Source organism: Rhinocladiella mackenziei (genome assembly GCF_000835555.1).
Source record: "Rhinocladiella mackenziei CBS 650.93 unplaced genomic scaffold supercont1.4, whole genome shotgun sequence".
In the NCBI taxonomy this organism is placed as follows: Eukaryota; Fungi; Ascomycota; class Eurotiomycetes; order Chaetothyriales; family Herpotrichiellaceae; genus Rhinocladiella; species Rhinocladiella mackenziei.
In genome coordinates, this window is record NW_013550601.1 from 2,280,720 (window position 1) to 2,294,615 (window position 13,896).

At 50.8% G+C, this 13,896-nt stretch overlaps 5 protein-coding genes across 5 annotated transcripts; 3 read left to right on the plus strand and 2 right to left on the minus strand.

The window, feature by feature from the left end:
- Nucleotides 1–1,157: 1,157 nt before the first annotated feature.
- Nucleotides 1,158–3,819, plus strand: Z518_05975 (uncharacterized protein; the record flags this gene model as incomplete). Its single annotated transcript, XM_013416785.1, has 3 exons — nucleotides 1,158–1,332; nucleotides 1,445–1,600; nucleotides 1,652–3,819. The coding sequence occupies 3 exons, from the start codon at nucleotides 1,158–1,160 to the stop codon at nucleotides 3,817–3,819; spliced, it is 2,499 nt and encodes an 832-aa protein (XP_013272239.1).
- Nucleotides 3,820–4,493: 674 nt separating this feature from the next.
- Nucleotides 4,494–5,406, plus strand: Z518_05976 (uncharacterized protein; the record flags this gene model as incomplete). Its single annotated transcript, XM_013416786.1, has 2 exons — nucleotides 4,494–4,938; nucleotides 5,009–5,406. The coding sequence occupies 2 exons, from the start codon at nucleotides 4,494–4,496 to the stop codon at nucleotides 5,404–5,406; spliced, it is 843 nt and encodes a 280-aa protein (XP_013272240.1).
- Nucleotides 5,407–7,585: 2,179 nt separating this feature from the next.
- On the minus strand, nucleotides 7,586–8,740 carry Z518_05977 (uncharacterized protein; the record flags this gene model as incomplete). Its single annotated transcript, XM_013416787.1, has 1 exon — nucleotides 7,586–8,740. The coding sequence occupies one exon, from the start codon at nucleotides 8,738–8,740 to the stop codon at nucleotides 7,586–7,588; it is 1,155 nt and encodes a 384-aa protein (XP_013272241.1).
- Nucleotides 8,741–9,704: 964 nt separating this feature from the next.
- Nucleotides 9,705–11,402, plus strand: Z518_05978 (uncharacterized protein; the record flags this gene model as incomplete). Its single annotated transcript, XM_013416788.1, has 4 exons — nucleotides 9,705–10,413; nucleotides 10,468–10,516; nucleotides 10,563–10,796; nucleotides 10,844–11,402. The coding sequence occupies 4 exons, from the start codon at nucleotides 9,705–9,707 to the stop codon at nucleotides 11,400–11,402; spliced, it is 1,551 nt and encodes a 516-aa protein (XP_013272242.1).
- Nucleotides 11,403–12,695: 1,293 nt separating this feature from the next.
- Z518_05979 (uncharacterized protein) lies at nucleotides 12,696–13,708 on the minus strand (the record flags this gene model as incomplete). Its single annotated transcript, XM_013416789.1, has 2 exons — nucleotides 12,696–13,425; nucleotides 13,524–13,708. The coding sequence occupies 2 exons, from the start codon at nucleotides 13,706–13,708 to the stop codon at nucleotides 12,696–12,698; spliced, it is 915 nt and encodes a 304-aa protein (XP_013272243.1).
- Between the last annotated feature and the right edge of the window lie 188 nt (nucleotides 13,709–13,896).

Genomic DNA, 13,896 nt, shown 5'->3' on the forward strand with positions numbered 1-13,896 from the left:
CCTGAGCCATGTCTTAAAAAATAGGGATGGATATCTTGATTTCCTGATTTCAAGGACCGGGCGCTGGTCGTTGTGGTGACACGTATAAGACACACACAATGCACGATGCGCTGGGAAAAGTGTATGGGAGGTGTAGGATTGATATAGCGATTGGGGGAACGGAGCAAGGCCAACACTAGCCTTCCGCAGGTACTTGTAAGACTACTCTCTACTTACGCAGCCTGGGAATGGGATGAGCACTAGTCCCGTCTGGCCGCGATTTCTCAAGACCAAGAAATAAGCAACCGGTGGTGACTGGGTCTTAACTGAATTGGTAGTGGCTTCTGGAGGCCGTCTATTTTCCTTTCCAGTGCTCTTAACCGGGTCCTTGCTGGGCCGTCATCTCTGCCAAAAAGCCCTGCAGGTTCTTCCGCCTGAAACTCTGACGACTTTGCCTAATGAAAACTGCCACCATTACTTGTCTAACCAATTCATGGATACATTGCATTGCACCGCTCGCCACATGGCAATTTGGTAGGCTGGTCGACTCATGTACTATTAGTATGGACGATGAGCAGCCCTTGACGACTTGACAACTGACAACTGACAACCGGCACTGGCGATTTTCGTGCCTTCTCCATTGCTTCTTACATACTCCGTGCCTACCACCCACCCAAACCCTTTCTTTCTCCTATCCACCACTGACTGGTTGCTGCGTCCTCTACCACTGCCAGAACACCCCCTGACCTTACAGCCGCCCAAAGTCGCGTCATCTCCAAACTTCATCCGCCTCTGCCAGCTTTCCCGTATCCTTCGTTAGAAGCCATTTCTACCTTGCAGTCAAACTCTCCTATCTTGATCGGCACCGGCGCCCTACTGCGCGCTTGGCCAGCCTCTCCTTCAGCTGATCCGCCTCGACACCCCGACTCATTCTCTCCCCCAGGCCTCAGAAACATCGTCTTTCTTGAACCTTCCTCCCTCTTGCCCTCGACGGCTTTCTGATCTTTCTTCGATAGCGCGACATCAGATAAATCGTCACGCCGACATTCCCGCGCCCGCGACTGTCGTTGATCCATTTTGAGTGCTTCTTCCATAACCAGTGCACGTCAGCCTTAAAATAAGCCGTGATCTTTCTTCTGGGAGTCCGTTGAAGCGCGCACTGCGTCTGTAGTCGCATTATGGCGACAGGAGGCGCAGGCACAACGACCTCTTCTCCACCCATCGCTCAATCTCTTCACCGCGGTGCACCTCCTACGCCTTCACCCTTGGCTACGGTATCCCCTCCGTCCAAGAGAGAGCTCGCATCATGGTGGAAAAAGTTTAGAAAAACAACGGAAAAGACAGATGAGAAAGGTGAGAGAACTCTGGCGCCTTGTCATCCAGTTGGTCTGCAATTCCGGACAGTTGATCATCCTTTGAAAAGAACGCTTTTGATGTTAACGGCCAGTCACTAACCGCTCACCAGCTGAGGCTGGACCAGGAATATTCGGCGTCCCTCTCGCAGAGAGCATCAGGTACGCGAATGTTGCCATCTCATTACAAAACGAGAACGGCGAAAGCTTCATCTACGGATACGTACCCATCGTGGTGGCCAAATGCGGCGTGTTTCTGAAAGAGAAAGGTATGCAGGAACATGTCTCTGAACATATTCACATGGTTAACAAACCTCTAGCCACTGATGTGGAGGGTATCTTCAGACTCAGTGGATCTGCAAAACGGATCAAGGATTTGCAGACCATATTCAATTCCCCCGACAGATATGGCAAAGGACTCGATTGGACTGGCTATACTGTCCATGACGCGGCTAACATCCTTCGTCGTTATCTCAATCAGCTACCGGAACCGATTGTTCCACTTGATTTCTACGAAAGGTTTCGCGATCCCCTCCGCCGGATAACGCCTTCTGGTGCGGCGGACGGAGAAATACAACCTCTCGACCTGAGCGTTAATGAACACAGTACTGCTGTAACCGCATATCAAAAGCTCATCACGGAGCTTCCGCCTCTGAATCGACAACTGCTTCTCTACATTCTCGATTTGTTAGCAGTATTCGCGTCCAAATCAGACCTCAACCGGATGACTGCCGCCAATCTCGCGGCCATTTTCCAACCCGGGATCATTTCACACCCGTCGCACGACATGTCGCCGCAGGAATATCGGCTTAGTCAAGATGTGTTGATCTTTTTGATTGAAAATCAGGACAATTTCCTCATTGGAATGTCCGGGACTGCTGTTGACGAGAAAACTCAGAAAGATGTCGAGAGCGGTGCTCCCTCTTTGCGATCTCCCAAACCTGTTGGACGCTCTGCATCGAACGCTAGTGCTGGTGCCGACAGTCTACGAAAATATGGTGTCAGACGCAATGTTTCCGTGTCTTCTCGAGGGTCGCGAGAAAGGGGCAGTCCAGGAGTTTCTAGTCCCGGCACTCCATCTGGAGTTACCTCATTTGCAGGCGCTGCAGTTGGTGGGGGGATAGCTCGAAGCAATACGGTCCCGTCCAAACGCTCCCCAGCCATTAACTCAAGTCGTTTTCAAAAGTTCAATGATACCTCGGATTCGACCGGGCCAACGGTCATCTCTCAAATGGCCAGCTCAGGAACTGCGGTTGCAACTAGAGAAGGCGCGGATTCCAAGTCATCACGATCTGGATCTGTTCAACCTGATGAAGCCGACGGTAAAAGGGGCCTGATACCTGAAGAAGACCGTGGTAAAAGAGGTTTGACACCTGTTCAGCCTCTCCCACAGCACATTCAGCCTTCCTCTGCAGCACAGCCAGCCTCAAATCAGGCTCCGGGCCCTGTCACTCTTCCCGCCCCGGCTCCAATTGCGACTCGTGACCGAAAGAAATCCAATCTATTTCCCAAGTCACCCATTTTTGGTCCATCGGATCCCCAGGGTAGGCAACCAAGAAAGCTTCAAAAGAAGCAGAGAATCCCGGGAAGCACCAACGAGAGTGCTCAGAGTTCCATGAACTCGCTCCATGGAGAAGAGCCGGCATCCTTCCACACACCACTTGTTTCCCCAGATGTTAGCAGCGCTGGCAGACTTGACCCTCTGGCCGTGCCTCAGGGCCCTACTTTGACGAACACAGGGGCTACTCCTGTCAATGAAACGGCCCCACCCAAGCAGTTCTCCTCACCCCTTGCTGGAGATGAAGGACAAAATCACGTAACCAGCCTAAAGCCGCCCAGGTCTCCTCCGGGCTCGACACATTCACGCTCTTCCTTCACCGACCATTCAGAGGCCGACGTCGTTGACGATACAGCGCAATTATCCGAAAAAGAGAAACGTCGTCACAGATGGAGATTTTCCTCATCTACGAAGAAGGGCGAGAATTCTCCACTAGCGCCTCCTCCTCCACTTGGGCAGAACCCAGGTGCGAGAGGAAGCAATAGCTCTCTCGGCAGTTCAAATCGACCACGGAAGAGTTTTACGGGCGATTCTCAACAGACGCCATCAGTCCATGCTGAGACTTTGAATGCAGGAGGCCAGCAAGCACTCGTCGGCCAATTCAACCAGGATTTGCCCGAGGCAAGAGATCCAAATGTGGAAACCGAGAAAAAAGGTCTATTTGGGAAGTGGAAGGCAAAAATTTCGCAAAGTAAGGAAGAAAGACAAGCCGAGAAGGAGAGAGCAAAGAGTCCTCCCAGAACCGAACAGAGTTCTTCTCGAAATAGTCTGTCAGCGTTTGCTCAGGAGGTGTTGGCTCCGAGAGGTAGATCGTTTGACAGGCCCCGAGAGGATACTTTGTCGAGTGTTCCGGAAAGGCCAGTTGCCGAAGCTTATACCCAAGGGAGAAAAGCGTCGATGGATCCAGGACGAGATCGACCAACAGCATGATGAGGATACCGTTGTGAAGCGAATACTTTGGGATCTGCAAAGGGCGGCATTGTTAGCATGGTGTTAAGGGACGTTGGACAATGAACCTGGTGGATCAATGACAGGAGAAATGAACTCTTTCAGGGCGAGACATCGAGAATTGGTCTTTGAGCAAAACAGCGCATGCCTGGGAAGAAAAGAGCATGGTACGGGAGTTGGGTTCAGTCCGTAGAATATCACCTCTTGTGACAGCATAGAATACTAGTTTGACGGCCACCATGGCTGTCGCGATAAATCGACCGGTCCCGGTTCCAAACTGATATTTCGCCCAAACCGGCTAGCGCCGCGGGCCCCCAAAATTTTGAGAGCTTTCACTTCGCAGAAGCATATAGTGGGTGCTCTCGAAAATTTTGGGAAAGGCTTTCCAATTATGGGTGAAGTGAGATACTAGTATTTCATTGCTTCCAGGAGAGTTGAATCTGTACTCAGCCTTCTCTGGGAAGTATCCTACCAAAGTTCCGGATCCTCACGTACTGCACCACACTGCGTTCGACGCACAAGAATTCCCTCCGACGGAGACGTGGCAATCCACTCTTCTCACCCCTTCTCTACGGTTGGAGCCTATTCAGAAGATTGCTGATATCAACCCGTTTGTCCAACAAGATTCAACCCCAAAGAAACCTCGACCACGCACAATGGCAAAAACTAAAGCCACCAGCGACGCCAAATTGTCAAAGGAAGAGCGCAAGGCGGCTCGCAAAGCTGAGAAGAAAGCCGTCAAAGTCGAAGATGCGGGCGTGAAGAAAGTCAAAACAGACAGGAAGGATAAAAAGGAGAAGCGCAAAGCACTAGCGGAGAAAGCTCTGAATGAACTCAAAAGTGAGAGCGGGAAGGTGAAGGCTAAAAAGGGGAAGAAAGCGCCCAAGGAAGAAAGTGATGAAGAAGCGGACGACGAGGGAGTTGCCGTGGAGGAGGTGAATGGAGCAGAGGAAGAGGATGGAGATGAGGATGAGGACGAGGTTGTCGAAGGGAAGACAGAGGTGGCACTACCATCCAAGCCGGTAGGCGCATTGGTGCCCTTTGCAAACCCCCTGGCCGACGAGAAGGGTGCGAAGAAGATATTCAAGTGTGTGAAAAAAGGTATGTCATTGTCTCTAATCATACTGTCTCTGGTCCCCAGCCCCCCAAACTAATAATTTCCCGTCAACAGCCGCCGTTCAGCGCACACTCAAGCGTGGTGTCAAGGAAGTTGTCAAGGCACTGCGCAAATCGCCTCACTCAATGCCTTCTTCCAACTCACTGCCCATCGGCATCGTCGTACTTGCCGCCGACATCTCCCCCATGGATGTTATTTCCCATATTCCCGTGCTCGCCGAGGACCATGCCGTTCCATACATCTATGTTACTAGCCGCGCGGAACTGGGCACTGCCGGTCAGACGAAGCGACCTACGAGTGTTGTCATGGTCAGTCGCGATGGAGGGAAAAAAAGCGGCAAGGAATCCAAGGAGAAAGACAAGGACAAGGAAGACGACCTCGAGAGTTGGGAGGAGACGTATAAGAGTCTCGTCAAGGTTGTGGAGAGGGAAGGTCGACATGTCAAGATTTAAGTTACTCGCCTCCCGTCTCGTCTGACTTTGTCTTCCTGCCTGTGGCGTTAATGCATTTGGGCCGAACAGTTCTTGCTGATCTCGGTCGCGCATTGTTGCTGCTGGACTTGGTCTCTCCGTCCCCGGCGCTCCGCGCCCTACGTTCTTAGGTCGAAAATGTTCAAATAAGCCGTTTTCGATAAACCGACTCGCTGGATCGTCTTCGGAATCTAGTGCGCATGGGAACATTTGCATGATCAAGCTGGCAACGCTCAGCTGCAACCTCCACTCCGAAAAAAGAATAGGACGGATTAGCTACTGCTTCGACACAATCATCCCCGTCCCAGTTTCACCACGCGAGTGGCAAGCGGTTGTGTGGAAAGCATTGTGCGGCATTCTCGATCAATTGAGTCCACTCTACCTTCATCTGCGTCGTCCAGGCTTCTCGATATTTAGATTCAACCTTTTCCTCCTACACATGATATACTTACCGATATGGGGAGACGGCGAACCACCAAAGACGACGATGCATGAATTGAAGACACGAATCTCCCCAGCAACAGCGGATACGGATCGGTGTTCTGTCGGTCATACCGAGATCTCATTTTTGCTCTTGGTTATTGCTCCATCTTTTCAAGAGGCGTAGCTGGAGTTGTCATGGAGAAAAGAGGGAGGACTCTATTCAAAAATGAATCGGTGACATAACGGACGGATGAATGGCTTTTTGCAATATCTGGCTAGATGGAGAGCTTCCATATATACACTCCTAGCATGTCCGTTCATGGATTATGTTCAATAAAGGAATACGAGTACGCAAAATCATTCCCTTTCCACACAGGATACGTTCTTTTCCCAAGGTTACGAGGCACTAGATATCTTCCAAAGCGCAGCAGCGACCGTTAAGGCATATTCCATGCCGCACGTATAAACAGAAGAATGGCTACAAAATTCCATTCATCACTCGCAGCGACTCTGCTGTTAAGTGTGACTTTTCATGAGCGGCATTGCCGCGATACCACTCATTCAATTCACTCAATCATCCATTCATGAACTCAAGCAGACGAAGTTCGACTTTTCTGTCAAACTGACTTAACTGGAATGAGACATTTGATCTAATCATTTTGGATAGAATGGCTTTGATGAATCGCTCCCCCTGCCCATCGAGACTCCGACCAGTTCCTCGATCTCCGTGGCGATGATACATTCCCAGCATTCTTGTATGATTCGGCCCAAAATGTGATTGATGAAGAGAAACCAAGTCCCCAGCCATGACAGCATACATTAACACATCAGCTCTGTGGTGCCACACTTTTTTTTGCTGGCTCATGAATGTATCCTAGACTGGTTCATCTCGGATACTCCACCCACACGGGCCAATGATGATTACTCTACTCAGTGTTTCTGAATTCATTTCTCTGTTTTCGTCACCGACCGCGCTTATATGTTGGTTCCACTGTCCGATCAAATGGCCGAAAGAATGACCACGAAATCAAGCATTCTCTGCCCAAAGCATATCCAAAAAAGTTTTGACCAAGGATATATACTGTACATCGGCCAAAACGATCCCATTGGTGCTCAGTCCTATCCCAGACTTTTCAGGATTTCATATGCGTCAGATACTTTCTCCAACGGGAGGCAACGCTTTCCTATGTTTTCTGGGCTGTCAGAGAGCCACCAGTTCGATCACGGAATAGAATCGATTTGTACTTGGGATACCAATGTCCCTAAGTGGGACGGCCGACCCTATCCAAAAGTTTTGATCTCGCAAGAACGTTGTGATGAATGGACCAAGAAGTCCCAAAGAAGAAAAGGACAAAGTTATCCAATTCCAGAGAGAATATCGTGCAAAGAGGATGGTTGATGCTGAGTTTTCAGAGAAGACCAAAAAATGGAGATGTGAAAAACTATCAGACATATGAATGCTGAGAAGGAAAGCGAGACGCAAAGAAGGTTAACGAACGGGCTAGACTGAGATATCGCAGAAAGGATGCAAATAATGTAGCATGCATGTCTGGTGGACAGCAGCTTCCCCAAAACCTTCATGTTTTGACGTGGATGTCAATCAGGGCTTGCTTTAGATTGAGATACGGGTATTTCTTGCTAAGTCTATTCATTGCATGCCGGGGCCGACACAACCTCTATCGCTGCCAACTTTCCAATTCTGTATCCCGCAAAGTCAAAACTCTAGGTAAGCCTGCCTTTATTTCTTTTGCTGGTGAAGACTAATGTTGGCAATCACTTCTTCGTCGTCCCCGTCACCCTGCCCAAATACGTCTTCCTCATCCGTCTCATCATGGTACTCGGACCTCTCATTCGGAGACTCATCGAAATAATCCATCGTATCATCGTCTCGTGCTATTGTGTTGGCAGCCACTTGCGCTTCAGGGTCATCGCTGAACTGGGGTGGAACATGACCCGTTCTTCGCATTGAGTTTCGTATGTCGTCGACTTCCTCCGCCTCGAGCTCTTTTGCGCGAGCCATCGTCTGTCGATAAATATACAATCCAGTCAACGCTCCCACCACTGCCCCAATGACAATACTGGAATAGTTGATGGCCCGATCACCCATGGTCATCTTCTCCCTTGTCCGCGCAATCACAGCCAGTCGACTGCCAATGAACACATGGATGAGCAATTTTGGGGAGACAATTGCTGTAGCCAATGCATACATCACAGGGTAGACTGTAGGGAATGTCGACATGGCACCATTTGACAGTGAATAAGGCAAAGGGCACAGCCGGATCATGCATAACAACTTCAGCCCGTCGTGTTTCAGGATCAACGAGAACGCCGCAAAACGTTTGTCGTGGGCAATCATCCTGTGGACCCATTTTCTCAGGACAGTTCTGGAGACGATAAAGGAGCAAAAGGACCCGGCCACGGTGGCGGTCGCGAGAATCATCCATCCCTCCCAAACGCCATAGACAAACCCGGCCGTCGTCCCGCAGGTCGAATAGCCAATCATCGGTGGGAATGCAGCCAGAAATATCAGTGCCCATAATATGGTCCATCCCCCAGTGGTATGTTTCCAGCGTTCAGCAAACGGTTCGAGCCAGCCGAAGATGCTTTCGCTGAAAATCAGAAACAGGATGCCCACAGTACTGAGAACAAGAAGCCCAACAACTGCCAGGACTCGTTGTAGAATAGACATCTTGCTCCACATCGCATACATGCGACGTTGAATTTTCTCTGCATTGTTGATGAGTTCATCTCGCCATGCAGCCGATCGACTCGGGACGAATGGAGAACTTCTTCCAGTACTAATGGATGCTCGAGGCGGCCTCCATGGGCTTAGAAGGCTTGCGCGAGGAGACTCGTCGTCGGTGTCGGATAATGAGACAGGATTCGGAGCCATTTTATAGTATGAGGGACTAAGAAGTGCGAAGTTGGGTTATAGACGGGATTGAGTAAGCCGAGCCAGATGGGGAACGAGGATTGAGGATGCGGACGGCTCGGGTTTCAAGAGACTGGATGTTTGGGCATTTTCAGGTGGAGGAGAAGTCGAATGCAAAGAAAAGTGAGAGCGAGAGTCTGATAGTAGAGTGCAAGACTGCACAGCGAAACGCAGGAAGAGTTGCATGTAGGCAGACATAAAAAAAGATGAAGCGGATTGAGATGGACTTGGAGGCGGGATGCTCGGGGAAGTGTCAGCTTCGTTGGTCCGGAGGCGCTTCCAGGAATTTGATACGTCATCTAAATTCCGCCCCAAGGGGATGAACAACTGGATGGTTTGACAGATCAGGCGTTGGGCCAAGGATACAGTGAGGATATAGAGTAGAGGGCCCTGTGTTCTGTAGATATCATTCATCATTTACAGTATACTAGCTCCATACAGAATCGAGTCGCCGGGAGGTGCCTATTAGGTGATGATTTTGTCGATTACCCGACTAGGATTAGGGTTACGCAGCACAATTTAGCGGGCGCCCCCCTCCGACCCCGAGGTCTGAGGAAGTAGTGATGCGCATACCCGTCCTACTCCCGGCGCCCTGGCCACCCTTGAATCGGCGGGCCAGTTGGCTGAGTACTTCATTGCTTCACCTCGGGGTAATATGGAGTCTGGAATACCCCTGAACATGCTCAACTTTGGAGTGAAATAAACATGCTACAGAACTATGTGTATTTACCCTTCAGCTTCGAGTTCCATCTTCTGATTGGGAATTTGACCCTTTACTTTTTGCACAGGGCTCTGCACCTCTTCGCCACAGCTTTGAATTTCCTGACTGTAAATCGCCCATCCTGGTCGCCTCGTTGCCTTATAGCCTAGACTGCACTGCACCTGTCCCTGGACTAACTTAGGCCCTAATTCGTCTTTTCATGTCATGGCTACGACAACCAACACCCTACTTACAGAAGCACACGATCTTCAAGCCACCTGTCCAGACACCGCTCGAGCATCCCACGAGTCTAGAGTATGGGATGGCCCAGGCCGTACGATCGATGAGCCTTCCGTACCAAAATCCTCGAATGTCCGCATAGCCACAACTATAGTGCAGCTTGCGAGTATAAACCTACTCTCAAGCTTTACAAATGGTGTTATCACGGTCGGCCTCCCTACTATAGCTCGGGATATTAGTCTCGCTCGAGAGCTGTACCTCTGGCCGATCTCCGTTTTTGGGCTAACATGTGGCTCGATGCTGCTTATGGCCGGGTCCATTGCAGACGTGGTCGGGGCACGCCGAGGTGAGCTTGTAGGCTGCTTCATGTTGGGCGTCTTCAGTCTCGCGTGCGGCCTAGGTCACACCGAGATACGACTGACTCTGTTCAGAGCGTTCCAAGGGGTCGCCATGGCCATTCACCTTCCAGCCACGGTCTCCATAGTGACTGCCACAATCCCCAAGGGCAAGGCAAGAAATATGGCCTTTGCGGCTTTGGGATTCGCTCGGGACATTGGTTACTCCGTTGGTCTCGTCCTCGGTGGTGTCTTGATTCAAACCAGCGGTTGGAGATTGAATTTTTATCTCGCAGGAGGAGCGATGCTGATTATCGCTACCGTGGCCGTTTGGGGTCTACCGAAGGAGAAAGATATAAGTACGGCTTCCGAGGGATTCATCAAGGAGCTTTGCCACAAAATCGACTAGGCAGGCAGTATTATAATAAGTGGTGGCCTCGCACTACTGACTTATGTTCTTGCGTGAGTATAACTCCTACCCAACAAAACCTGCGCTGAAATCTTTCAGAGTAATAAGCGCAGACCTTGCCTCTGTACGATCGGCTTCAACAAGTGCTCTTCTTGCGACGAGTCTGGTACTCCTGATTGCATTCCCCTTCTGGATGAGTTATAGAGAGCGTCATGGAAAGCCGGCACTGATTCCCAACTCCTTGTGGAAGCATGCATCCTTCGCAAGTACCTGCGTTATACTCGCGATGTCCAACGGTGTCGTCATCGCAATGGAGCTCTTTTCCAGCCTTTAGTATGTTGTCCTCTTTCTATGAACAACTTCTGCTAACAAGAAAACAGCTTTCAGGAGATTCAAGACGCAGGTACGTTCACAACGTCGTTACAGCTACTCCCAAACGTGGTCGTGGGTGTCGTCATCGGTCTCAGCTGTGGCCTTTTCGTGGACAAGGTAGCCGCCGGGTGGTTGGTAACTCTCACGTCTATCCTGTGCGCTTGTGCCCCGCTTCTTATGGCTGTCATGGACCCAAAATGGACCTACTGGTATGTGGCATTCTGGGCACAAGCCTTATCTCCATTCAGTGTAGATGTACTGGTCACTGTCGGCATGCTTATTGTCTCCGATGTCTTCCCGGACACGTCACAGGCGTTGGCAGGAGCAGTCTTCAACACGGTCGGGCAGTTTGGACTGAGTTTTGGTGTTGGTCTGTGCCAGCTGGTAGCCTCAGCCGTCACGGGTAACCAGGGGCAAGCAGAGAGTTCGGAATTGCTGGAAGGTGACACTTTGCTTCGAGGCTATCGGGCAAGTTTCTGGACAATGCATGGTTTCATGTTACTCTGCACAATAGTCGCCCTTTTTGGATTGAGGAGGGTCGGTAAAGTGGGATTGAAGCGAGACTAAAGCCAAATCGTGGAGGTGCTGGCTGGAATAAATGGCCGGGCATGATTCCGGCTGATATCCATAGTTGACACCACGATACCAGAAGAGCGAGTCTCGAAGATCAAATTGGGCGGAAGAAAGACGATTTTCGGCTCGCCGCGCTCTTTGATGAGGAGGATAGGTCCATATCATCGAAACTTCGCCTAGCTATGTGGTGTTCTAGACCAAACGTCAGGATGCTACCAGCTTCTACACAGAGCACTGCAAGATTTCTTCGCCATCTTGCTGGCTCCTTACGCCAGTCCACAAACAAGAACAAAGCGGACACCACCACGATCGGTGCCGTAATGACGAAAACATCCAAATACCGGTGTCTACTCCCGTCGTTAGTCTCTGTCACATTCATACCGAGGAATGAACACGTGAAGGTGATGGGTACGGCGAGGACGCTAAATTTAAATATACGTTGGCCCTGCCCAAAGCTACATTGCGCCTGTGCAACAGCATAAAAAGTACCCATACTAGTGAGCAATAGGTGGTCTACGAAACTGCAGGTAAGGCCGATAAGCTGGCCTCGACATAGCACGTGGTCTCACGTCAAGAATGACCATGTGCGCAGTAGCCTTGGATGATATTCGTACCGCAAGAAGTGCAGCTGAATGTTGGGGATGCGACCAGGCAGTTTTAATGATAGATACTGATTCGGATAGCCTGGTCATAGCTTGTAAAACAGAGGCCTCCAGACTGAGCTGGCCGATTCCAGCAACAAGACCCGCCTTGTAGTGTACTGAAGCGAACGTGGCGATTCATTTCCGCTTGCTCTCCAACTTGGCTTTTCTCAGTGGCCATGTGAAACTCGGCCAACGTTGGCGATGTCTCCGCCGGCCTTGACGCGGTTGACTCTGGCGGATACAAGTAGTTGTCAAGCTGCGTTCTCTCTGGCCTCTGTGTCTCTACAGGTGCCGTCGACTCTTGGTCTACAAAACTTTCCCTCTTGTCTGCGCCATCACAGGATTCCACATAGTGATCGTCGGGTGTCCACCACAACTTTATATCGTCGCAAAAGCTTGCTGAGACCGCTCTCAACTTCAAGAAGTCGATCCGCGTAATAGGTTCCGACAGGATGACAACGTCAGGCTGGTCCTCAAACTCCAGTCCACCTCTTTGTAAGGCTGCACGACTGACGTATATCTTCAACAGCTCTACTCCGTACGTAACAAGTTGGGGAGGAACGCTTGAGCTTGATTTCGACAAGAGGTTGAGGTCTCTTCTTGATTTCGCGAGGCAGGCTCTTAAGCTTGCCTGCCCAGGCGGCTACCCTCTCGCGCGAACTAGCGGGAAAGCAGGAAATGTCGGGCCTGCCAGCACGGGAGCATTGACCTGGGCTGTTTCCCTTTGGGATAAATCGGAGCCAATGCCCAAACGTCCCGTAACAGTCATTCCAAAAGAAAGCGGTCCGTCATCTCTGGGTGAGTCTGCGCTTGTGCCAAAACCTCTGGGGCGCATGTCGGTGGCTTCCATTACGTTGTCAGGGCTATCGCTGTATTGGGAAGACACTGTATCCTGGTGTGGCCCTCTGAAATTGTCCATCTGTATCATTATCCCAGACATAGACAAGCGTCTCAAATCAGGGGGCATTGGATCCTCGCTCCAATCAGACTCCGACTCATGGCGCTGGGCGGACCACATTGATGAGGCGTCGACGCGCTCGGCGGAGATTCCTGGAGAAACTGATGCTGAATGGCAAACACGCTGGGCTCTCGTTACTTCTTGAAGGTGGTGTCTCTGCTCCATAGAATCCACAACGACGTTTGGATCATGATCGAGATCATCCGTGATTACTGAATCGTCATCTTCTTCCACAATTGTCTCGTCTGCCATCACCCATTCTTTGGTCCGGACGGTACATCGGTAGTCGGTGTCTTCCGAGCCGGCGTAGTCAGAGTCGGCCCTCGATACGTTGTCGATTCCCAACTTGATCTGCATCTCCTTCATGCGTTGGTCGATCTTGGTAACGTGACGACCTGAACTGGCGTTCATGGTCCTAGAGCTGTCAAAAACGCAATGATGTAATGACAGGCCGTGATCATACAAGTCTGTGAAGCTTATGGCCATGTTCAGCGTTGGCTTGCACGTAATCACGTCTTTTTGCAGAAGCTGAACACCCCCTTGGAATTCAGAGCGTCTTTGATGGATTCCGGCGCGCCCACCATCCCGTCGATGAACTTGCTGGTCCGCTCGATGGCACCAATGGTGGCAATGACCGCTCCGATGATGGAGATCGGGTCCGCCATGCTCATCACTTGCAGCACTACAACATGAGACATAGTCGGCGGTCAAGCAAGCCTTCGAGGCCAGGCGGCAGAGGCCATGTTTGGTTTGTGGGCTTTAAGAAGGGAGAGCACTCACACGCAGTCAAACCGTCAGTAGTCGAGGCGCCGACTGCAGAGGAAGGTCGAAAGGACGATAACAACATGGCAGCAAGTGAGAAAAGCCCAAGATGGCGCTGAGGCCG